The 27096-nt window shown below is 41.6% G+C and overlaps 1 protein-coding gene across 1 annotated transcript in view; it reads right to left on the bottom strand.

Moving 5' to 3' along the window:
• Window positions 1-27096, bottom strand: part of LOC113162853 (IQ motif and SEC7 domain-containing protein 3-like) — a 79074-nt gene extending 51978 nt beyond the window's left edge. Inside the window, 4 exon segments of the mRNA XM_026361090.1 lie at window positions 11755-11835; window positions 24842-25472; window positions 25475-25543; window positions 27006-27096. Of these exon segments, the coding sequence (XP_026216875.1) occupies window positions 11755-11835; window positions 24842-25472; window positions 25475-25543; window positions 27006-27096 (872 nt within the window).

The following is a 27096-nucleotide window of genomic DNA, read 5'->3' as shown; positions in this document are numbered from 1 at the left end:
AGTTGCAGTGTGAAGTTATTTATTTCTCTTCCTTCGGGATTTATTTGTCACCAGTGCGCGATGCTACACAAGAAAATACAGAGAAAGGGGGTTGTTTATTGTAACAAGTGAGCTGAGGCAGTAGAGGCCTGGTCTGGCATCAGGCTCACTATTCATTCTTTGGCACATCCTTGATTATCTGTCACTGTTCTCAGACACACACATGCACACACTCATATACTCCAAATCAGTCTCCCCTCATCGGTGAAATTGCTTTCAAGGGAAGGGTGAAAAAAAAAAAAAAAAAAGCTTCACTCTGTTCTTTTTGTGGCACAAAATAAAGTTAAGCCAAGCGGAGGCCAGTATTGTGTTTCCATTGACTCTCCACTAGAAAGTGGTGAGATGCTGTCCCATCACAGGGCCGATAAGAGAAGGGGAGAATTCAATTACATTTCACTGAAATGTGAAAGGTTTTTCTTCCAGAGTAAGAGCCCGTCCATGCCTTTGTGGACCTTCATGTTTAATCTTTTCTCTGACATTGGTCCTCTTTAACAACATCAACACTGGTCGGCAAAGTCAAAGAAGGTCTATTGCAAAATGGGCTTAGCAGACTACTGGAGAAGGAAACTAATCGTGCATTTTATGGGGTGAACGAGTGAAAAAGAAGACACCTGGTCTGCAACAGACTCGCGCCCTTTACATTATAAGGTCAAAACTAAATTCTGCATTAACTTTAAATAATCATGAGTCACTAACACAACTTTGAGCTCCATTTCCCTTCTTTTTCTTTTTCTCCTGACATCTTCATCTTGAAGGTTTCTCACTGGTTCTGCTCAACATAAAAGTGGAACATCTGTGTGGGACTGCCGTGGCTCGACTGCTTAAAAAACACCAGCCATCACCACTTCAAAAGAAAGCTAGAGGTGACGGGGAATGACACAGCCTGACATGCACACTGCAAAGATGAGTCACCACAAAAAACTAAATAATAAAAAATGGTGAAGTCATGGTAACAGCTGTACACTTGCACAAAAGCATGATTGAGTAAAAAAAAAAAAGCGATGAAACACTTCTTTTCATCAGCATTCAGTGGTGGTGTGAATCATTTCTTTTAGGGTAATGAGGAAACGCAAAAGTCCATTTTTACTAAGCACATCTTACTTTGTTCTAATAAAAATATGCTCCTCATTTGTAATATGGACAACACATAATCGAAACAGACAAAATATACATTACAGAATAATAGTGTCTTTTTTACCCCATGGAAACATCTACATCATTAAATCTCCCTTCGTCTTTCTTCCTCTAATCAAAACCTCCACCATGCTCCTTCCTATCTTCCTCTTCTCTCTCTGACTCTCCTCCTCATCATCTGTGTTTCTCATTAGTGAGCGAGGAGACAGCAGAGCAGGTTTGCCTCGTAAGCACTTTTTGCATCCTCGCCTCCTCCACCGCCTCCTCCACCCCTCATTACCTTGTTGATCTACTGACGTGAGGCTGTCTGTGAGCTGTCAGGACAAGGACTCAGTGATGTATGCTGAACCTGACAGTGTCACCCACGCCCGGAACACCTAATGTCCCTTCACAGGGAACAGTAGGGAACAACCTGTATCTGTTAGATCTCTCCCTGCTTCAGTGTGTGACTTTGAGAAAGGCAGATGTGCAGAATAGATACAAACAGATTTTTGTATTTTTCTGTTTTTACACTGGGTGACACTATCAATCTTACACACGCCTTCAGTTATTTATATTTATGTCAATTGCATTGCTACGATTTAAGTTAAATGCTAAAGGCCAATCTGATGTAGCAGCTGCCTGAGCTAGCCTCATTTGGGATAATAAAACTTATTTCCGATTCATCTCCAACTCATACTGAAACTGTATAAGCAAAGCTGTCTCTATTTTCTCAGCCACATGTTTCTCAGCACAAAACATAGAACACACAAGTGACAACAACAGCCTGCTCCATGTTTGTTTTGTTTCTGTGAGATCTGAAAAATCTGTGGAATTGTTCCTGAATTGTTCAGGACAAGTGTTTCTGCTTGCTAACTGACTGAATGGTCTGGTGTGTGCATTGTTAGGAATAAAAGGTCCTCCATGTTTTTAAAATTGGTTCATATTTGAAAATCGTCTAGTGTGCACCAGGCTTTAGGCGCTGCTGTCATGAACGAACACAAGAATCACCTCAGATAACATGCTGCCTGTCTGGCTTAATTTACGAATGAGCGGCACATGAAGCACTCTCAATTAGCTTTTAAGTCAGTCCCACTCAAACAAATTGGTTTCTCCATCACTGACTGTCTAGATTTTTAAGACAACTATCAATACTACCTGTGGAGCTGAGGAAAACAGAAGCCTGCTTTCCCCGTAGGTTTTCCACAGCGAGGCTTGCTGTACATGTTGGCAACAGCTGACACGATGTGAACTATATGTGTGAAATGTAAGGTCACTGGGCTCAAAATTTTAAAACCGCAGTCATTGACTTCTGCACGGTTTAATAGGAAGAGCAAAGATGACTAGGTGGGCTGACTGCCAAAGCAGAAAGGTTAGGACAAAATGTGCAGCCGGCATGTGGACAGACAGATGTCTCTGGTCAGTGCCACTCGTTATCACCCCCTGCTGCACTAAAGGGAGTTATTTTGTTCATTTGTGGAGCTGGAAGCAAGCTAGATAGAGGGACATCTCCTCACAAAGAGCAAAAACACAAACAGAAAGACATGTCTGGACATTTTGCACTTTCTTTTTCCTCGGCTTACTCTCTTGCTTGCACATACAAACACTCACCTACACACAGGGGACATTTTATTGCAGCACAGTCAGGCAGGAGTCGCACTTTTCACTTCAGATATTCAGGCACTCCTGAGACAATGAAGACTAATAAAAATGCAGACAATTAAAGGTGGTCAGAGAGAGGAACAGGAAGGAGGTTGAAGGAAGGGGATTAATAAGAATACCATGGCAAATTATGTGCTTTGTAGAAAGTGGAGGATGCTCAGGTCAATGAACCAGTATAACACAAAGCCCTGCCGTTGGTCTTAAATCTTTATTGTGTGTAATTATTCAAGCTGGTTGAAGCCAGAATACAGCGTTCATCTGAGCTGTTAGCAAATCTAAAAATCTGTATTCTGACTGTGAACTAAAAGTCAGCTCATAGTGATTATCATTTTTCTCAGAAAAATGGAAAACATTATGGAAAACGCACATCTAGAGTTGTGTTTCTTGTCATGACTCGTCCAGTGCAGAATGGTTATTACTGTGAAATAAGCCTTCCTGCTGCATATTTCTATGGATATTATAGCAGTAGCTGTGCCTCTGGGGACAAGTGAGTCAGTTCCTAGAAATGACCAAAATCATTGTCTAACATGGTGCAGTGAGGGATAAAAATCCCAAATGCAGTCACACACACACACACACACACACAAAAACACTTTCTGTATGTATGTATTTTATCACTTCTTCTGCAGGAAATCTGAATCATTTTACTGGATTTAAAATAACATTAAAATGTTCAGATGCTACCTTTTAAGGAGCATGTGTCAGTGGATTCTGTGGCTTTAGTTTTGTCTTCGGGGACGACTGAGTCAGTTAAATCACCAAAAACATTGTTTGAAATTGGACACTGAAGGATAACAATAGTCAGAAATTCCAAACAGGGTCATAAAACTGCATTTATTATGCGTTTTGTGTAGTTTATTCAGTCCCTGGCGCTTGCTTGGCACTTAAGCATTTTTATCGCACTTCCATGAAGTTTGTGGACTAAAAAAGAAAAACTATTTTTACATAATGTTTCCTATCAAAGCAGAGAAGGGCAAAGACATCTAGACTTAAGTCCTTAATATAGAACAAGCTTCAAAACTCCTTGATCATACATTTCCCATGATGCAAGCAATACTTTTTTATTAGAGTTTATCTATTAATTGTAGCACTACTTATGACTAGTAACCTGACGTTCATGTAAAACCAGTAGCACAGACATAGACATTTATACAGATTCTGCAACACACAGAAAAGTTTTAAAGCACATACACACAAGACAACAGATGCTGTACACACAGGAGCTGGTGCAGCAAAGTAATCAAAACACTTTTATTAAAGCGCCTCTGTAATAAAAACTCGGTGCCTGCTTCACAATGCAGAGATAAACTGCAGAACGGCGAGAGATGAGGAGGAAAAACTCTCAGATCTGAACATTTGATGGTCAATATTTTACGACTGTTCTGCTAAAGGCAGAGATGGACTGACATGACACTGCAGGAATGCAGCAGAGCAACATAAGTAGAGAGAATTGTGGACTTCTTCACGTATAATACGTCTTGTCTAACTGTCTAAATGTATTTAAAAACTTAACAGGGAATGACATCTATGATCATGCAAATGAGAATAAGCAGATTTGGTATCACAATGCTTGCATAAAGCAGGCCTTAGGGTGTAAATAAATTAGTGAGAGCATCACTTTAATTAGAAATTACTCCAAGCACTCGAACTCTAAAATCTCCTTTCATTCATTCACGATGCTGCTGACTGCTGATTTCAATTTTCATGCGAATTTAGGCTACTCAAATCCCAGAGGATGTGTTTAAAGAGGAATAAGCTAGAACAAAAACCAACAGCTGAATGGACGGTCCTCTGAGGAGAACGGCACCGAGCGCTCCTCTCATTGGCTGAGAGGAAAATGCTTTGAGCCAATAGGAGGATGACAACAGAACAACAAAGAAATAAACTGATGACTGTATAGTTATGACAATAATGAGGAGTAAAAATTATTATGTGTGCACATACATTCAGACACTGGTAGCAGATGGCCTCTGGATGTTATGGTGTGTGTGTTTTTCTTTTCCTGCTATGTCCTCTGTTCCCATGACAACAGAGCAGCAAACCAACAAGGTCACTTTGTCCAGCTGAGGCAGCTTGATAGCACAACCACAGCGTGCAACACAGAGACGCATATACAGAGGCAGATGGGGACAAATATTAAATTACAGGGTGAGGAGGTGAAAGAAATTTGGCAAAGTGTGATTGAGGATACGTTGAGTGAAATTTAATTCCTAGCTGCACAGGTGAGACTGGTGGGAGGACAAAAGCAGGGGCGATGTTTCACTTTAATAAGTTTTTACAGTGCGCGTGTGCAGTTGCAACTCCTGCATGACAAAACAAAAACCTCCGAGCATACTTTCCCAACATGTCCCTGAACGTCCTCCAGCAAAAAAAGGATCAGTCATTCCATCAATTCATCCATCTGCCTCAATGCATCATGGTCTCTGTAGTGCTGTCAGTCTCCCCCCACAGACAAAGCCTGTATTTGTCTTGGTCGCTACCCAAAGTGACAAAGTATTTCCAGCTGTGTCTTCACTCATCCAGCATCACCTTTCCATTTGGCAGACAGCATGACTTCGCTAATTAGACCAGTTTATTATTAATCCTAATGATTAATTAGAAAGAAAGGAGTCCTGGCGAGACTACACATCTGTCCACTTGTGCCACAACCAGAGGTGAATTAATTTCCCCCTCAAACACCATAATCCCTTCTCGCTGTGATCCCTCAAATTGTCACCTTCATCTTAACCACTCGTGGCATTCATTGACGTTTTATTCTTGCTCGTGATCAAGGACGTTTTTGAGGTGCAGATAAAAAAATATGACTCAAGGCTCCTAAATTGGATCTGACAAGGACCCAGACGTGATGTCCTTCTTTTTTTATCTTTCTCTAAAGTCATATGCTCCACCAGGTGCAGTGTGTAATCTTTCTTTTCTCTACTTTAGCATTCTTTATAGCCTGCAATTAAAGACTGGTTGTAAAGTTTAATTACACTTGGAGCAAAAGTGCAGATCGCCACTAATTTACTCTGATTAGACAAGGCTAATTTTACATAAAATCCTACTTTTAACTTTTGGATGAGTGGATTTACTGCCCAGCAACAAACTAAAACTCCCAAAATGAACTTCACAAATCTCATTTGATTATCACGTGTTTATTAAGATAAAACCTCTGCTCTGACAAACAAGTAGAGCAGGCTCATGAACTTGATAACTAATTTCTTCCATGACAAGGTAAATCATAATGACACATTGTGTGAGCTAATTAACATAGCATACCTCATTAAGGTGCTGGTGTGTGTATGTGTGTGCAAGTTATTTGTCAGGAGCACAGCAGGAGGATTAATTGAAAGGGCTTTTAGATGGTGAGCAAGATGTCAGTATTTCTGTGCACACTGTGAGCTGGTGCGGGGAAAGCTGTCGGATTGGCAGCTGAATCGCCATCAGGCTCAAGTATCATGCCAAAAATGTGTGCTGTCACTTGCCAAAGGCTGACTGGTCAGTTTATATTTAACTCTGTGACCAAAGGAGTGTTTGCTTGCTATCCCATCAGCTCCATCATGATGAGTCCAGGATGACTCAGCCGTGCAGAGAAATAGTTTTCCTTGAACTGCGTCATTTTTATTCATAATACATAAGAGCACATGAGCTGTCAAACTATAAAGTTTGGTTAAGCCACGCTCCTATAATCAAAGAAAAACCAGCAAACATCTAAATCTAAAAAATAATAATAAAAAAAAACTGTGTGAAAAACTAAATTGAATCAAACAGTGATAATTTATATTATTATGTTATACTATTATTTAATATTTTGAATTTGAAACCAGTCTTTCCACAGTAAATCTGGGTTGAGGTTCACGACTGGGATTTAATGTGTGTGCAAATAGCAACTTATAATAACAATATTGTTTCTCTATGTATAATTGCAAACAATTTCATCATCTATAGCGCATAATATTTTCAAAGAATTTAGAGAAAACTCTGTACACAGGAGACAAGGTTAATACTGAATGGCTGTGATCTTCAAGCCCTCAGGCCAGGCATTAAAAACAGCCCCATCTCTGCTATGATCTCACTGTAGGGGCTCACAAGCACCTCTGAAAAATACTGTCAGTTTAGTTAATGCTGCAGACATGTATGAGTCTGAGCGTATTTAACACAGACTTAGACAAAGTTGAAAACTGTCAAATGTTTAAATTCAGGATGCTGCATCCTCCACACTAAAGAGAAGAGGAACCATCTGACTTGTTACCAGTGCACAGTTCAAAAACCAGCATCTGCGATAGTATGGGGGTGCATTAGAGCACATGGTGTGGGTAACTTGCACATCTGTGGGGCATCATTAATGCTGAGCAATACATATATACAGGTTTTAAAGGAACATCTGCTGCCATGCAGACAATGTCTTTTTCACTGATTTCAACCGCATGGCTCCATAGTCAAACAGTCTGGCTGCTAGAGTGTCCGCCCTGCGTTCTACACCTGTCACCTATTGAAAAGATCTGATGCATTATGAAGCAAGAAATATGACCAACAAGAAGAAATCCAAAAACAAAGAGGAAGGGGGAAAAATGTCTTTCAAAACTCAAAGTAACTGACTCCCCAGTTTCCAAACACTTGCATGGTGTTGAGGGAAGATTGTTTTTGTCTTTGTGCTTTTTCCGCAGTGCCCCAGCTTTTTTAGAATCACCGCTGAACTGATGCCTTAAAGGTGGCAAAGACAGAACTAGACGTTCACGTCCAGAACTGCATCACTGAATCTGCAGGGATGAGGCTCTTCAATTAGATTACACTGGCTCGGCCATTGAGTGCTTTGCATCAGCGTGTGAGTGTGTGAGTGCGCGCGCGCTTGTTTTAGCTTCAGACACGAGAAAATGTGGACAGAATTAGCAAATAACATAGAAAAACACCGGCTTGAACAAGGCCTGCTTTAGTAAAGAGAAAAACTGTCCTGTCAAAGTCTGCATAACATTTGGTGTGATATTACAAACTATTTTTAAATTTGTGAATTGACGGAGTACGGAGCATGATGGATATGTGCCATTATATTGACAGTGACCTTCCAAGTTTCAACAACAACACTCGCCAAACACTATTTTACTAGAGCAGCTGCACTCATGATCTGCTACTAGTACACACCTCGTAAGCTGACGAGGCATGCTCTTGTTTGCACTGTACATACTGTACATATCCGTTTTTACTGAGAGAACATCGCTGCACTTATTACAACCTGGCAGCATGTGTTTTTAAAGCAGGCACCACTCTCCCTGTGAAATCACTTGATCTCAAACACTGGGTTTAATTTCTCACAGAGGCGTCTCACAGACATCTTCCTGTGTGCCAAATAATAGGTGTTCCTGAGCTCTGCCGTGCTAGATTATTCTAAAAATGTTTTCGTTCCATCTGTTAGGTTTCTGGGCTCCTGTATGTTGACCACAGCAGTTCTCAGTTTCGCTGCAAAGCAGAAAGTTCAACCTAAAGTACCCTATGGAACTTTAAAAGTACCAACAGAGACCCTCAGTGCATTTTTAGCACACTGCAGCAGAAGATGGCTCCAACTAATTGAATAGCTGTGGCCCGTCCCACACAATCAGCCCGTTCCACAAGTGATTATAGATCTGACTGTGTGACCCTGAATACAAATCCCCTATAGCCTTTAAAACCTCTGGTGCCTCCTTAAAATCTGGCAACAGTGACCAGGTTGTCAGGGTGAGTTTCCAGCCTCCGTAGGGTCCTCATTATAAGTGACAGTCAAACCCCCACTTCTCTTTTCAGTTCATGACTTTGTGCTTTCTCCTCATTTAAATTATTTCACACACGCAGCGTTATTACCTGATTGTTTCCCGCTTGCTATCTGATCAAATAAAGCTCGTCAGGTGCAAACAGTTACACAGGTTCTTGTAGAACGTCACACTGGTGCCCTTTTCAGAGTTGGCCCTTCTGACACCAAGACTCAAATTACTCTCCTGTAGACAGAACGGTGTAAATGAAATATCAGTGATTGCATTTTGTCGGTGCGTGAAATAAGGCTTCATTACATCCTGAAGCTGAGGCAGTGCACTAAAAGGCAGTGGGTTGTCGTTTTTGTGTGGCAATCAGGTCTTGTTTAGCGGCAAGATAATCACTCAATCACCCAACATATCATAGTTCACTGACCTTTACTTTTTACAAGAGGCTTCTATGGATTTATGCACTTTACACAGGTTCATGCAGTTTGCATCAAAATTCAAAAAAGGAACTGCAAATACCGTGGCTGATTTGGCTGATTTGGCTGATTTGGCACACTGGTAATGGCACCGATTTGCCAAAAAATAAACAGATAATGGCTAAAAATAAAACAGCGGAAATTATAGCCCAGAGCACAACTCACTGAATCCATGGCAACAATATGCTTAGTGTTTAATCACAACAAAGTGTTTGGAGAACTTTTACATTTTAAAGAATTTCAGACAATAGAAATCTCCCACATAGAAGTAAACAGATGTTTAAGCTCTTCAGTAAAGGTGTGACTCACACATTTCTCTAGCCATAGTCTGGTCTATCATTAGGCATTTCCCTGTTGATCTGGTGGTGTGCAAGGTGTTGTGTGTTCTGTGTTGTATATGTAATTATCTACTGTATCCCGTGTGTAACATATTGGCACACTGGCACACACATCACAGGTACATTAACACACACACACACACACACTCAGACATACATCTATGTTCAGATCACTGCCAAGCCAAAGCATGCAACATTTTTTTTTTTTCACATGAACACAGATGCATTACATGTGTCAACAAGAAGGCTCACCAGTTTCCAGCATGGGAAAGACCCTACAGTACACACATCAATGCATTATGGTAGTTTTACATTGCATAATTACACTTACATGGTAATATTCATACATGACTCTTTCAAAATTAATGTGACCACAGTGGAGAGACAAGCCTGAATGAAGTGAACATGAGTGACGATGGATGCAATGAGGTGTGGGTGCTTCGTGGAGCTATGTCGCTGTGATGTGACGTGGTGATGCCACATGAGTAAATGACCAACAAATTACTAACATTAATGCGGAAATACAGAAATCAACAACATAATACAGCTTTCAAAAAGAGAGAGGACGCAACAAGAACAAAACAAAAGGACAAAACCACAAGCTGCTTCGTGTCTCGGATCCAGACAGCGCGGCTTTGAAGTGGTTTGCTTCAGATATTGGCAGGGGGTATTTTGAGGAGCTGGAGGGGTTGACAAGTCAGAAAGGACCTTCTGTTGTGAACTTTGTTTGTACCCTGAGTTAATGGTCCCTAAGCACAGAGCAATCACAAAACAGAAAAGCGCCCCACGGCTTCTATCAAGCAAAGTTCAAGCTGCTCAACTCTGATCGATTCTTGTCTTTTTTTTTTTTTTTGTCTACCTTTTCTAATTTCATCTCCAGCTTTGAGCTTATGAAAGTCACTCCTGTGCAACCCCTGTGGTTGAAATCACTACGTGCATCTAATGCAGGGGCGAAGTGACTTTAGCAACAACAGTCACTGGGTTGTCTGATAATATGGTAAACAGACATGATAAATAAATGCATATGATAAAAAAGCTTCACTTGCACCGTGTGGTGTGGCTGATTTCTTGCCACACAAGCTTCACAGGTGTTCAAAGTGTGATTTTTTGTCTGTGCTTGTTGAGCTGCAGCCTTCTGCCACTTATTGTGTCCAGCACCGCAGGGGCTATGATTTGCCATCAATATGAGTTTGCTTATCTGCGCTTTTCTGTCTCAGCTCAGACAATGCAGCAAAACAATCCTGCGAAATGTGCAGTCCACAACAAACAAGCCATTATGGGACGGATGGCTTAATTGCTATTGATGTTCCTCGGCCAGATGAATGCCATAATTTTGAACAAAACTCTGGTGGTGGAGTGCTTTTGAGTAAATACAAGCAGGAGGCGAAAAAATGTTGTGTTGTCAGATCTGCTTGAAAAGGGGCCAACTAACGTCTTGTCAAAGCCCTTTAAAATGTCTTTTTGTTCATGCTTATCTAATTCTATATTCTTTAGACTGCCTATTCAGCATTAAACGCTAATTATTACACTCCTTCAAAGCTGCCCAGCCAACTAATACAGGAGTTGAACTAAAGCACAGTCATTAGAGCAGCTAATTATTAGTTGTTCTATTTTTTTCATATTCCACAGGAAAGTGGATGCAAATTACTACATCAAACTAACCTAACAGCGACTAAACTGGGAAACATTTATTGAAATAGTTTATTGTGTATTATTATAGTCTACTGAAATAAAATAGACTATTTGGAATTCATATACAAGCGCTGTATTTGTACACAGCAATAACTCTGGCAGCATCAGCTCCACCTCTGTTGTATTCCAATCAGATATAAAAAGATAACTGCATCATCATCCTGCTCTGCCTCCTAAATGTTGTGTTAAATTTGCCCAGTTGTACAATTCTTATACAGACAGCTCCACCCAGGACTTGACCACTATCCAAGAAAATAGGATTTTGATGTGATTCATTTGGATATTACTACTGGATTTAGCTCAATATTCAGATAAACAGTGCACTGGCATGCTGTGGAAACAGCAAATTATATCCAGTGTATCTTAGAATCACAGAGGAAACGCAGCATCAACAAGACCCAAAACTCAAGCTGATGTGACAAATGAAATTTGAAACTGTGAAGAACAGCCCCCTCTCTAGCGCCATGGTGGCTTTTTAAGATTAAGTAATATCTCTCTTATTAAGAAATTCTGTCGGGCCCCTGGAAGAACCTGAAGCATTTACAACCACTTCAATTTAGATAACACTGCTGGGGTCACTGTGTTGGCTAACGTGGCTACTGCAGCACTGCTACTAACAGGATGCATGATAAGTGGCTGCAATTAAAATTTACAGAAAACGAAAAGAAAATAGTTGAAAGTAAATAAATATTTTGTGCAGATGTTACAAGAATGCAGTTGTCTTACCTGGACACACACACAGTAGAAGTCTCCCCCTCAGGGGCCTCTGGGGCTGGGCAGCAGAACTGGTGAAGCACCGTTGGGTTCCTGTGTAAAACCAGGAAAACAGAATAAATGCAACAGATCATAACGTACTTTATGGATAAGAACTGATTTAAAATAAATAATTAGGATGTGCTTGAAGTTCAGACTCTCTTATTTAAGTGTTTTATCAAACATATTGCTTGAACTGTGTAGGAATTCAAACCGTGAGTAAGTCCCATGATTCATCACCTTCCCACCTGTTTCCCAAACTGCCCAGCGTCCTTAACACCTGCTTCATCTCCTCAGATTCAGTAAACCACAGTATCAGCAGTATATTTTTTTGCCACTGTTTTCATTGTTTCTCTTGCTCGAGCTGTTCCTGTGTTGTGTTTTATTAATTAATTTATATTTATTCATTTATTTTTTACTCCTTCTTGCCTTTTTCCCCTCAGGTTTCGTCAAGCTTCTTTTGAAGCATCTGCTGATTAATGAGCAAAGAAAAAACTGAGAGCAGCTCTCTCACATCACCTCACTCATCCCAATGAAGGCACAGTGTTTATTTATAGGGAGACTTTCAGGATTACCCTAGTGGCATAAAATTGCTGGGCCGGTATCATTTCCGTTGGAAGACAACTGCAGCCTGCATTTGAGGCGCTGACAGCTTTACTTGTTTTACAGCAGTTCCACTGGACCTTGGTATAATCAGATGTCTTTCAACAATCAGGCTAATGTTGGGCCAACAGAGTTTTAATTTGTGCTCATTTACATTCTCAAGTAGTCACAGCTGCTAACTGCTAAGTTTGTCAGCAAATGCATCACACTCATGTGATGTGTACAAGTCTTTCCCGCTGTTAACTGAGGCATGTCAATCCCAATATGATATTCCTAATTAATAATAATAAAGAAAGGTTAAATAAAGCATTTAAAGATGAGGGTCAAGTGAACAACCACATAAAATATCCATTACTTTCCTTTCACTGTTGGTTTGTCTGTGTTTAGTAGATTTGAAAATAATATATAAAAAGACAGATGCTGACAGGCAGAGAGTGAGTGTGTCCTCGCCAAGCTAACACACAGCAGGAGACGCAGGGTTTCATTGTTTCAGCACCACGGACAGAGACAGAGAGAAGGTTTGAATGTGTCTGCGTCAGGTTTCACAAAAAGGAACGCTCCTTCCCCCGTTTCACAGAGGAAACCCCAAATGAAAAAAGATGGCTGCCGACAGTGTAGCGAGATCTAAATATTGGCCTCACAGCAGATGTCCGGCCCTGTATGTAGAGTCACTAGTGAAGATGAAACCCACGAAAACAGCAAAGACATAAAAGTTTAATGTGCATGTGATAAAGCCATGAGTGCCTCAGCTTTTCCTTCTCCATCAGCATGTCCTCTCCTTCAACCTGTACGCAGCCTCACATTTTTCACAGGGAGGCTCCATCCATCTCCTCCCTCAATAACTCTGCCCCCGCTCACCTCCTTCCTCCTCTCCTTCTGCCCCTTTTACACTGATTTTCCATCACTACCTTCCGCTTCCCATCCCCCTTATTCCAGCTCCTATAGGCACAGTGTGTTGTGCAAAAGAGAAATCTGCTCAATTACTCTTGCTGCCAGGAGATGTAGCCATTAAAAAGAGCAGCCGTTCTCCATATGCCATGTCCTATCCCTGGACACAGGACAGGCAGAAGGACGAAGAGGAGAGAGGTGAAGCTGTTGCCTTTGGATCTTCCTCCCTATAGTCAATCTCCCTGCTTTCATTTCTCTGAGTTCCCCCTCCTGTCTGTCCCCTGAGAGAGGATAGAGAAAACAAGGGGACCTGTGTGTCTTCTTATAAACTTCATTCAACAGCATGACTGCTCAAGAACACTTCAATCTGTTGCTCCTAATAACCCTGCTCTCTGCTGTGCAGTGCAATAGTTTATCGTGCAATACGCTCTTTTTACACCATTAAAGTCTCACCCATGAAAGTACAGATTGTTTTATTCTGTTTCTGTACCACTTTTTCCCCGTAAGGACAGAAAAAGAAACGGAGAAAGAGCTTCAAAGGGAGGTCGTGGGTATTTGAAGGCAACAATAGCAGACAGTGCAGGGAGGGTATGACAGCAAATTAATTCCCATTGTTAGTGGCTCCTCTAATTGTCTTCGCCATAACGACCGTGACACTGGTGTGGCCATTTTTAATAGGTCGGGAACACAGGCGGTCTCGGAGGGGACACAGATTAGTGAGAGAGAGTTGGAACAGCACAGCCACTTGTTCACACAGATAAAGGCTGTATATTCTGCGGGGCGTCAATAAAACAGCGCGATTGACAGACGCACGTCAAACATGAACAAATGAGAAATCACATTTTCTGCATTACTGGTGTCAGACTTTCCGTTTATTGCAGCCTGTTCATCAGTGCCACATAAATTACAGTCATATTTCTTTTTCCTGGCTACCCTGAGTCGACACACTCGGCTCTGCTGAACACCACAGCATCTCTCAGAATACACCGGCTAACATATTCAGGTCTCTGTGCTCACCTTGTGCATCGACTGATATGCGTATGAATAAAGACAGCCTAATATCAAAACCTGCTGAGTCTCCTTCTTCTTGACGACGGCGCTGAAAAAAAGTCTGAGCTCATTTGAATCGAATCAATACATATAATTAGCGAGCACGTGCTGTGCACAGCGGGGTTAGTTACCTCTGATGATGAAGCACTTATTGACGATGCACACACGCATACCGTGACTAGCATCCATCCACCGAGGCCAAACTGTGTCAATACCTTGAGGACATTTGAGTCTTTGATTTCACCACATTTGGAGAAAAACACCTCGCAGGAAAGTGATGTGGGACGGGAAGAGCTTGAACTCTTTTTATCTTTTAAAGCACCTTCTTTTGATTCATCTTAACCATCTGTCTCTTACTGCTTTGATCTCCTCACAATTTTCTCGCCATTATTTTTGCCATTTCTCAGCTCAGCTTTATCACTTCTATCTTTGCACTCAAAACGTCTCGCAAGGGTTTTTATAACAATTTCAGTCCGTGCGGTGTCTTTTAAAGGGCACAGCTGTGCCACAGAGATAGCATTTACCCGACTGACACTGCATAAAGTCGACTCTCGTGTCGTATGTCATGAATTTGTTCATACTAAAGACAAGTTGACCTGATATGAGAACACCAGGAGCTGTAATTTCTTAATTAATCCCTGTTGGTCCTTGTGTTTCGCACACACACACACACAAACACACACACACACACACACACACAGAGAGTCATTTCGACAGCAATCCAACCACTCCCCTGTTCAGGATTACACAAACATTTCCTCTGCAACACATCAGCACTGATTCATCTCTGCAAATTTGAATCCCAAAATTTGCACGACCTCAAACAAATGCCTCTAGTTCCGAAAGCACGGCTTCGAACGCTGTTTGATCAATGTGCTGAAGATTAAACTGAACTTGCATGACCTGCTTTCTGATCTTCCACACCACTGACTCTGTTCCCTTCGCGGCCTAAGCTCGCTAATGCCACCATATAAAAAGAATCGATAAGCTTTTATAAGCTCTTCCACACACTGGGTCTGCATGAGAGAAAGTGTAATCTGCACGCCATGATTTCATTGTATTTTGTTTTAACTTCTCGTGTCTAATGTGTTTGTCGATGCGCTCCTCCTGGTGTTGAATTCAGCTTTATTGTGTCAATAGCTCCCTGGCTGACTGAACTCAGCTCAAGGCAGAAAAGATCTGTGCACACTGAAGTGATACACTTTGAAGCATGTGACAGAGCGAGGGAGCGGAAGAGAAGGAGAAGAGGGATCAAAGCTTGCAATAATTGACGGATTAGTTTTCACAGACCATTTCCTTGGCAGTGAAGAAAAAAAACAGCTGTGAACATGTTCACTCATTGAAATGACATAGTATGCAGAATTAGTCTGCTCCTCAAGGCCAAACATGGGAAATACAAATACAATTGACAGTTGTGAGGCTGAGGCTGTCTGCTTGATGGGGGAATTTGTATTAGTCGCCATTATTTCATTTCCATGTTTATTTTGACGCAATGTTTGAATAAATGCATTTTAGACTCAAGGTCAAATTTAAACCAAGAGAAAACTTTTAGAAAGGAAAAGAAAAACATCCATACATATCTGCAGAAATATGGATGAAAAATAAATCCCGAGCAAAATAACCTTCAATTGATAAAGGTTTTAAAATCAAGCAGCTCCGACTCTTGTGCACTTATATATCACAGAGAAAAACACTGAGTTGAATTTAGGGAAACTAACATATGCATTTCATCAACTCATCTCATGGCAACATTAGTAAAAGCACCTTGAACATGTTAAATCTAAAAAGGACACTTTGTGTTTTTGTCATACTTCACTTCCATTTTGCAAATTGGCATTCGCTGTAAGTGCTAGTTTATCACTGTTTTACAGGCTAAAAGACTTCCTGAGAGAATTAAATTCACTTTCACGGTGCCTTAGTCTGTGTGTGCTTCTAACTAGCGAGGTGATGATGTATTAAACATGATTGTGCGGTGGAATATGAACTTGAACTCAATCAGACGTCTTGTGTGAGCACTGCACCAATCCTTCGCACTGACGCACACACAAACAAACAAACAAAGATTTTTTGACCATTTTCTGTCCTAACAGCCTTTTATCAATTTCCTTTACTCACATGCCCTGTGAATTCTTTGTTTGTTTTTTGTTGTTGTTGTTTTTTTAAGCTTCCATGAAAGGTTTGCGTTAGCACTGATTCTTGGGTCTTCTCAAGCGGCTTATAGCTCACAGGAAGCTAGACCGAGAGAGCTGGTGATGGACGAGAGAGCAAGACCAATTTTTCCCAAGAGAAAACTAACAAAGGATGAAAAAGAAAAACATTTCATCCTTGTATCCAGTCCCTTAAAAACTCCTGACATAGCGAGTGCTGCAACATTTGAACTTTATTCACACCTTAACGTTGGTCTATTTGAATTCTCTGTGGCATGTGGCAGTAAATATGACATCATGTCACTGTAGAGCACTGAAATGATGCTGCATCATGTCTGTCCTTCTCTTAGATCACAGGTAAAAAATTTAAACAGGTTACTTCAAAGTGTAAGAAAAGAAACAGTGATGATTGATAACATCTGCAAGCTCGCTGGGCCAAATATCAGCAGTGTGGCAGCACAATGAGTGTCTGAAAGAAAAAAAACATCCCAACTATTAGTGTGAAATGTCAAGTTTTGATATCAGATTTCTTCTAGTTTCTCAACAGTTTACAACTTGACTCATCGTGTCGCTTTAAGGATACAAATGTATGGATGTTTCTAGGAGAAGAAAAACAAAACGCAGACTCACAGTTACTCAGCTTTCCATGAAAGAAGCAGTTTTTCATATGGTTTTCATCAGATCTCCAGCTGGTGCCTCCACTACTGAGCAGGTTTAGCAGCTCATATGGAGCATCGAGCTACGCTGTGTTGCTGCAGGGCCATCTGCTGAAGACTTGGCAGCGGGTCAGATTTCACAGATATTTTCTATGCTTCACGCTGATGCTTGACAGCTATCAAACTGACATGGTTGCCATGTATCAACCAGAGTTTGGGATGATGAGCGAAATCCCATCAACCACATCTTCAACAGTGGTCATACATTTTGTGCTGGAGTCAATAAGAAGAAGCTGCGACAAAGACCTTGAATATTTGTGAATGACTGTGCCGGCTTTCTACACAAGGCAAAAAATATGTAAAAGAACAAGCTAGGAAAGGCATGTATGCAGACGATTGGGAGGAAAGACATTTTTCACCACATCGATCCCATAAAAGACGTTCTTGACTCCAGTTCCCACACATATGACTCATTCAAGTCTCAGATGACATCACCGATCGAGTCATCAGCTCCTCCCCCTGGCTGTGCACGCCTGATGATGTAACCACAGTGCAGAGGAAGGTCATGGTGCTTCTATGGCCCTTTGAATTTGAAGACAATCAGCTACGTGGATGTGAAAAAAATCTGTATTATAGGAAGCAATAAACTCCTCTCTGAGTGTGTAGTCTGCAACAAAACGGCATGAAAACACACATAACGGTTATGTAAATATGAAACAAAGGAAAAAATAATTGAATTGGGAAATGTCCACAGGTCTGGAACAATTTTGTAAATGAGTGGGTGTGGGGTCGTATCCCGTTTTTTTTTTGTTTCGTTTTTTTTCTTTTTTTTCTTGCACGTTTAAAAAATAATGGTTGAGGCTTTGTGTGATGTGCAGAGAGGACCAGGAAAGTCGAGTGGACACGCCATGCCTGTTCCGATCAGTTCTGCAATGCCTTGCGGCCTTAGGTGGATGGCTTTGAACATTACTGTGGGTCGTAAAGTTAACCACACCTGACATTTCCTCGGGCAAGTGTGTGCCTCTGCATGACTGTGTATGTGTGTGTTGAGTATATAATGCTGTAAGCGGACAGGGACATTATGTTGGATAGAGAGCAATGGATGACAAACAAACTGCGATAATATCCCTAATAATAATTTACAGTACATTGTTTCTGAAAAACGGTGTGTAGATCATTTAGGCATGTAAAACAGTCTGTCACATTGATGCAGTATGAGACTAGATACAGAATTAAAACGTCTAATCTTTCCAGATTTCCTTCACTGTTTTCATTTCATTATTAACATAAGTGACAAACTATGCAGGTGATAAAAATATATATAATATATAATATACATATGCCACTTTTGAATGTAATCATTTTGAATATTATTGAGTAATCTAAAGTACTACACAAATGCTACACCTTAAGAAAAGTGAAGCTATAGATTATTTATTATTATTTAATTTGGTTACTGTACATATTAATGTATTAATGTGACAAAATCACTCACTCCTAAATTCGTTCAGTCATAACATGAGCCCATCATAACCACTGCCTAACCCTATCTGGACACACACACACACACACTAGCGCACATGGTACAAAACAATTAGAATTGCTTGTTGAGGGATTTTCAGCACTAAGCTCCGGGGAGGTGAAATCTCGGTGACAGATGGGGGGGCATTTTTCCACAACTGTGCATTGTTCCTTCTTTTAAGCAACCTTTAGTCCATGAGCCCACTGACCAAAGGGACTCATGCTACAGCATTATGTTCCATTAAGTAATATTATCATCGTCTTTGAGAGGCAAACACTGGTGTTAAAGCACTTTTAAATCGTTTATAACGTGTTAGTCCATGGTCAAAGCACCTGTTTCCTTGTAACATTACATACTATATGTTAGAGAACTGCCAACTAATACTACATTGTGCGCTTGAACAGATTGTAACGTATTAAAAGGCCGTTAGAAGAGCAAGATATGAGGAGGGCTACACTTATCACATTTAGACATGGTCTCACTTTTTGGAACACTGTGCAGTCATTAAAGTTATTCTGTTTGTGTGCATGTGTTCAAGTGGCCTCTCCTTACTATATACTGTATTGTATTACATTTATGCCATTGCAATAATACAATGTGCACAGTTTAAATAGGATGGGTAGGGAGGAAAGCTTTTATTATTTAATGAAATTATCTGCTTACATTGTGCAGTCACATTGAGCGATGCCAGATGACAACACTGATGTCATTTCCATTTGCAACCACAACTCTGAAATATGTAGATTGCATACTAATGGCACGCAGAGTTTGCTGAATGCTCATTGGATGCTCATTTGCATGCAGAAGAGATGAAATGCATCAGTCAGATGGGTGAATAATTTACCTCCAACCATGAAAACGGAGAGTCACCGTCTGACTAACTACAGGAATAAAGGGTATAATGCAGAGCTATAATGTGAGTGTGCATTATTTACATATATGGATGATGTCATATGATGTCATATGAGAGAGTCAAGGACATCAGGAGTGAGCATGTTGCACAAGTGACAGAGGCCTGCCAGTTCAGAGCCATGTTTAGAAAAATAACGATTGTGCCAAACGTTGTCAGTTTGATTGATTTGGATTCAAAGAAGCAGAGGACACTTGAAAGAAGCTCTTTGCATTTTAGCCAAGTTATGTGGAAAGGGGGACATTTGGACACCTCGCCCAGTGGGGTTTCTCAGTATGTTTTGTCCAAGTCTTCTGTCCCTGCCCTGTTTTTAATCTGTCATTCTGTTTTTATTACATTCTCCATAATGTAGCACCCCTCCATAGTTTCTTTCTTTTAAGAGAAACAGGGTTTTGTGTGGATTTACAACCTGTAAAATCCGGAAAGGGATCCTAAAGATTGATTTAGACAACAACTCCTACACACTCCTGCATTTGCAGAGACTCTAACCAGAGCAAACATATCCATTTGTAATCAGTACAGTATTATTTAATTCAGTAATGATGATATGCTATACTAAACTTGATCAAAAAACACCTCAACCGAAGCCTTCATCCTTGATTACTACACACACATGAGCACACATGGCTGGATTACAGACAACTGGGACTGTCTTTCGCCTTGCTCAACTTGTGCATAAAAGCAGCTAATGCTCCTGCCATGGAGTCAGGAATCACCCGGCAGCTACATCCTCTGAGAAATGAAGCAATTTGAAAGCACTATGCACCAAATGCGATATTCATGATTTGGATTGCAGCAGTAGAGTCGAGCCACCCTGTCATAACTGAGCAGACGTGACTCCCATTCAGACCGAGAGGAGAGGAAGCAGAGGAACGAGCAGGAGAGGAGATTCCACCTCTGGAGTAATGGTAGGAAGGGAAACAGAAGTGTGGAGGAGTCCTCATGTTTGTCTCTCACTCATCTGCGTCTGCTACTCTCTGAACATCTCCCACCGTTGTCCTTTGAGACATCTACTTTACCTTCACGTCCCAGAGAGGAAAAGTAAAGAGGTTATTCTTTAAGGGTGAGTTCACCTAAATCACAAAACAGCATATTTTCTCAGTTATTACTAGAATTTAACTATGTATGTAGATTATTTTTTTACATTGTTAGTGTGGCCGATGTGCTGGACAATGAATCATGTATATGCATGCGTATGCTGAAATCCCCCATCTTTAAATGCTATTGGTACATTCCACTTTTTCCTAAAGATAACGGGCACAAGCATTAGATGGCATACTGTACACTCTGCCCTCCAGTTGGTACGAGGCCAGTAGGAGGAAAACGAGGGCATGGTGGGCGCAGAGGGAGTCACGGCCAATGTGGAAAAACACGTAGGCTGCCAGGTGGCATGTGGCATTTTAGGGTTGGAGTGTTTTGCGTGTAAGCAAGAGCTTAATATATGTGAGAGCGTGTGGGAGGCAGGGAAGCAGCAGAGAAGCACCTGGAGCTATATACGAATCCTGGGATTTCCACCTCAGGCAGTGGGATTGCTGCCTTGCAGAAAACACACACGCGCTTCTACACACACGAAAACAGCACCCTGCCACTCTTGACTCCCTCCTGAACACACTTTCCAAACTTCACACTCTCTCATTTTAGCACACACACTTGGCAGTCCCCAGGCAAATACAGAGCAGCAAAGGACAGAGTGGACTGAAGGCTCCAGCCCTGCCTGGAGATAGGTTAAGTGTTGGAGAGTGTGTGATTGTAAGAGGATGGGTCTGAATGCTGATACACACTGCAGAGGTGGCTACTGTAGCATATGCTACTGACTACAGAGGACGGGGAGATGGAGAGTGGACAGAGATAGGAAGGGATGCTGAGAAGGAGACATTTTAAAAAGCAGGTGAGTTTAGATAAGGAGAAAGACGTCGAAGACAGGGGGAGCAGTGATGAGTTAGGTGGAAAACAGGTCTATTTGTTGTCCGGGAACAACAAGGCAAAGATTGGGAGAAAATGAGAAAAGGAAGCTGAGAGAGGAGAACACAGCATTGCTGACGGCTTCCTTCAGATCACACAGGATCACTTTAGAAAAGTTTGAGCTTCTACAATACAACTTTTCAACAGTGGCCAAAGTGTGCGTGCAAAACCAAACACACTCTTGATTTGCAAATTTACAAATGGGTTCCCCGCTCATGTCTGATCAAGGAAACACATAGATATCCACTATATCAAAGCACTTGAAGAGTTCTGTGTTTCCTTGTTTGCTCACTTCACTTCAGATTTTGCCAACTTTCTATGTACATTTGTCCATTTTAGCATCAAACTTTCCTTTTACAGTGCTACAACATCTATCCGCCCTCAAATCTTAAAGAAAACCACTAAACGGCACACCAACTCACGGCCCTTATTAGTAAGTTTGTCCCTGTCACCATCGAAGCATCGCTTCTACTGCAGCACTGACAGCATCATCATACACCATCTTGTCTGACCGGGATCAATGCTCTAAGTGGAAATTACAATGTTCCATCACATCTCGTCTTTCACGTCCCAGTGCTTACATTAACGATACAATAGTATACAGTCTGTTCCCTCTCTCTATCGGGTTCTCTTTCTCTCATTGTTCATCAGCTGAACTGTCAGGAGCCATGGTTGGTAAATCACAAATGAAGCCCTATTGAAAGCCCCCACTGACATTTATTTGATAAAACTCATATCTTTGGGTGTGTTTGTCCATGTCTGAGTGCATCCTTGTGACAGTACTTTATTCTAGTATCCATGCTAATGTACACTATTCCCTACGCCCCGTTCTTCAGAAATGATGTCTTAATGGTGAGATATATCAATCTGGATTAACAGAAACAATGCAAATGCAGCCGAGCGGAACAGATGGGGCTCAGTGCGGCACATGTGTCGGTGTGTGTGTGTCTCCAGCAGAAGCAATTTGTGTGACCTTGATAGAGGCAAGCGAAGAACATTCAGCACTGTGAACACTTCTGAAGCACACATGGTTTTCATGTTTTTAGTTGTTTTAAGGCACTGAATCAAATTGGATTTAAGATGTTGTTTTTTTTCTTCCCCTTATCAAAAACACCGTGTGGATGCTTCTGTGCAGCAGGCTCTGGAAGGCTTGTGAGGGTAAATGAATGCAGCGAAATACAAGGAGATCCTCAAGGAAAACTTGATACAGTCTGCAAGAAAATCTGCAACTTGAGAGAAGATTTGTTTTCCACCAACATGCTGAAACCAAATGTAAACAACAAAACGAGTATTGATGCAATGGAGAGACTTCCTGAGGGGTAAATGCCTAAATAATAGTAAATGTACACGACCTGCACGTTGGTCCAGTTACAGTTGATACACTGAAAACATATGTCTGATTTTTACCGTCGATATTATATCAGTAATTTATCATCAGGTTTTTTTAACTGAGACACAGCATCTATTTTAGAGTTACCGCTAACCCCGTGAGCCAACGCCTGACCATCACATTTTAAAACAGCTGGCTCGAGCCGGTAATATCAGAGGGATTATTGGAGCGGAGGACAAACAGCCAGGCTGAGACCATCAGTAATTAAATGGAAGGGGATCCTTTATCATAATTTTATCTTTATCATTGTCAGACTCTGAAATATTGAAATCAGCATTGACCTTATAAATACTGTATCAGTGTGTTACATAAAACCACTCTGATTCTACTTCATAGGCTAACATTATCAATACACAGTGACAGTCGCTGCTTCAGTCCTGGTGCTGGAGAAGGGTTGGAGATGGTTAGTTGATTCCTTTAGTAGTCGACAAATCCCTTTCAGTTTACAATAAGCCATTGTTAACAGAACTAATTACCTTCTTAATGATTTGCTTGAAAACTGATAATAAAGCCAAGTTAATATTTTGAGTCTGACCAGACGTCCTGAACCCAAAAACAATAACCTTATAATCACATATGGAAATCATATATAGAAAATCAAAAACCTCCAAAACAGAGGAGCTGGAAGTAGAAAACGGTTGAATTGCTTGGAAATGACTTAATCAATTTATCAGATCTAAAATATCAGTCCCATTAGTCATTTCACATCTTCTAATTTCGATTGCACAATGTGTAGCATTCGGAGCATCAACTCTGACTCAGAATATGAAGAGAGAAGACGATGCCAGTGTATTAAAGCTTATTATAACACTGGAGTGGCTTTAAGGTAATTACAGTATAAGAAACTGCTATCATCTTTCTGTCTTTGCTTTTGTTCTCCCCACGTAACATCCCTCCAGCTGTGTCATCTTTTAACCTGTGTTTTAATGAGGAGCAGGCTGTTTGTCGGGTGGGTGTTTTTCCAAATGTGAAGATGTAAAAGTGCTGACATTTGCCTGAAAGTCAGTGATATGCCTGTGGGAGATGGTTGTTTTAAGACCTGTGTCTACAGTGCCACCGGCTCTCCCGGCTCACAACCTCAGCCAGGTCTAAAAACAGATGCATTTTAATAAATTCTCAGCTCGTTCCACGTTTAAAGTGTGGAAGACACAAGGGGCAAAGGAAAACAGAGTGCTGTAATCACCCCAGAACCAGCAACGACTCGAAAATGATAAATCGACCAAAACACTGTATTATTTATCCAAACGTTGGTTCTAGTCACACACGCACACAAACAAACAAAACACTTTATCTCGTGTCCAGTCCCACCAAGGAGTGACAGTCTACTTTGGTGCAGAATTAACAAACCACCATGCTAAGAGGCCTGCATGGGTCCTGGAAATCAATATCCATTAAGCATTCAATTGATTAAACAGGGCACCAACTGAATGAGTAATGTGAAAATACAGGAGCCTGAATTACACGTCAGAAAATTAAGACTCAGCTTGTCAGAGGATGTGAAGTTAATCAAAGGCAAATCATGTGCAATCTAATACCAGATAAGACTTCATGTACTATGTACACTTACTAGACTGGCATTTGAAATTTTGCAGCACAAATGGAGGAAAGAGCTCAAATATGCATCTTCTGAAGGGCACTGAATGTAATATTGAGTTCTTTTTTTAAACAAGGATAAGCTTGACAGTGAAGTAATGAAATCATGTCACGTGTTTAACACAGTGATGCTGCTGGCATTTAAGAAAATGTCATGTGGGAGAAGGGGGGGTGATCACACTGTGTCAATAATCCACAAACTAAAGCTGAATTTGGAATTGGAGATTTTATTTTATTTTTTTTTATCAGGAACATCTGAAGAGTCCTTATAATTCTAAGTCTCTCCTAAAGATGGATGTTTTGTGGCAGCAGCGTACACACAGCATCAAAGCTACTTACTCCGCTTTCCTGGCCAGTCCAACTGAGCGGCACAGAGCAGTGGGAGTCTGCGGAACCAGGGACTTGCAGCAGGGGCTCCTCTTGTCGTCCTCGGCGGAGTCCGGGCTGGCTTGGCTCGTTTTGGGCGACTGAGGCGAGGTTGGAACAAGCTGCAGCTGCTGGGGGTGGTGAGAGGACGTCGCAGGAGGCGCCGGGTGCTGCTGAGGCTGGGCCGAGAGACCGGGAATCTGCTGCTGCTGTGACGGCGGATGCTGCTGCGCCTGCTGGCCGAGGTGAGCGGCAGCTTTGGTGCTCCCCGTGTGCTGATGCAGGTGGGCCGGCGCCTGGGGACTGGCGCTGCGGTGAGTCGGATGGTGGTGGTGGTGGTGATGTGGAGCTGGCTGCTGAACGTAGTGATGGGGATCCCGCAACTGTCGGTTCTCTCCGATCAGATCCTCCACCTTTCGCTCGAGTTCGTCGATGCGTTGGCGCTGCGTCTGGATCAGGCTTTGCTGGTTCTGGACGATAGTGGTGAGCTCCTTCAGGTAAAGAACGGCTTTCATTGGATTATCCAGCAGGCTCTCCATTACTGACTGCAGCTGTGGCCGTGTGCCCGGCTATGTTCACTTTCTCTTCAGCTGTTTCGGCTGTAAGATCCGGCGATAGGGCCTCTGAACAATGCGTAACCGGGATGCTCTGGATGCCGTCTGACGCGTCTACGCTCTGTTGGGGTTGGGTAGTCTCTCTCTCTCTCTCTCTCTCTCTCTCTCTCTCACACACACACACACATACACACACAAGAAATGGTGCTGATGCAAGGGGAGGATCAGCATCAGCGGAGAGCGGAGGCGGGGCTGTAGTGGACGGATGATGTCAACACGCAAGATTGTGAAGCCGTTTCACGTGAAAATGTGTAGTCTATACATCTTAGAGCTGAACATAACCAGTGTCTTTCCCTGCAAGTCAAGTCCCACTGTACTGAACCATTCTTTAACATTATCCCCTGATGGCTCTGGGCTGCATGCATTGGTCACAGTATAAATAATTTAACAGGCTGAGTAAATAGTCAAGTAGGAACACACCAATACCCAGATGAATTCTGCCTGCAAGATCACAGAGCCTGTCAATACTGTGTCATTTGACTCTTTACTTCGTAGTTTCTTTTAGTTTTCTTCTTTCATCTACTTCAGGAAGTGATAAGATAGAGATTCGTTCCATGGGGTCTGCACACAGTCTGCTAAACTGTACTTCTGTTGTACATGTGTCATGTGATTTAGAAGAGTTGCACCTCAGGGAGTCCCTGGTCTTCATGGGAACGTGTGATGTGATTTGTGTCGATCATGAAGATCTTTTTGTCTCACAGCAGTCTTGCCATGCTGGATGATAATCTTTTTTTTATGTTGCCCTCCAGGATTGGAAAAGGGTATAATGGTGGGGAATATAATTTCATTCTCTTAATGGTGCTCACTTAGCAGCTCAGTATGAAAATGATTTGACGAAATGTGAAACTGTTTTGCAGGCAGATATAGGTTCTTCAGCATATTCATCCGTTTTTATGCTATTTTTTTTTTTAGTTTAAGAAAAAACTCTCCATCTGAAATGCATGAGCTTTTGCAGGATCAGGTCAAGGAGGCTGTTTTTCAGTCTGCGCCTTCTCAGGTATCTCTGGATTTACCAAAAGGGAAATAAGAACACATCAACCAGACAGAAAGCATGTAGCCCGGGCAAAGAAAAAGAAATGGGTTTTAGGTCTGCAGAGATGATCCCTCCTGATACATAAAAGGGTTATATCTCACTGAGAGGGTGCTTTGCTCTTCTGGTTGCTGCTGTGTGATACAAAATTGCACTTCTGCTGAGTCGCAGCCCTGAAATTATGCAGGAATGTATACCGCTCTTGTTAACTAAATAATGGTAAGTGTAATAAGCATAACGAGGAACAGTTCACACTGACAAGTTCATGCAAAATGCTAAACTGGTGACTCTTTTGCTAAAATAGAAATTGGTCCAAAAAGGAATGAGTTATCTGTTTGTTAGTGTCAAAGGACAGTGACATTCATCCAGAGCAGGGGCGACATGACATTAATGATATTCTGTGATGTGAGAAAAGAACAAAGATGAAGACAGTGTTCAAACCTTCATCAAACTTTTGATAAATAGCTCTGGGAAAGTATTATTATCATATGACCTTGAGACAGTGAAGGTTTAGGAGCATGGTGGTGAGCCAGTGTGGGTGCATCGAGGTCCCTCCTTCCATATGGCTGCTTTACGAACTGCAT

This window comes from Anabas testudineus, chromosome 23, assembly GCF_900324465.2.
Source record: "Anabas testudineus chromosome 23, fAnaTes1.2, whole genome shotgun sequence".
Taxonomy (NCBI): domain Eukaryota; kingdom Metazoa; phylum Chordata; class Actinopteri; order Anabantiformes; family Anabantidae; genus Anabas; species Anabas testudineus.
Note: the sequence above shows the minus strand (reverse complement) of the source record. Positions and strands in the feature narration are given on the sequence as shown.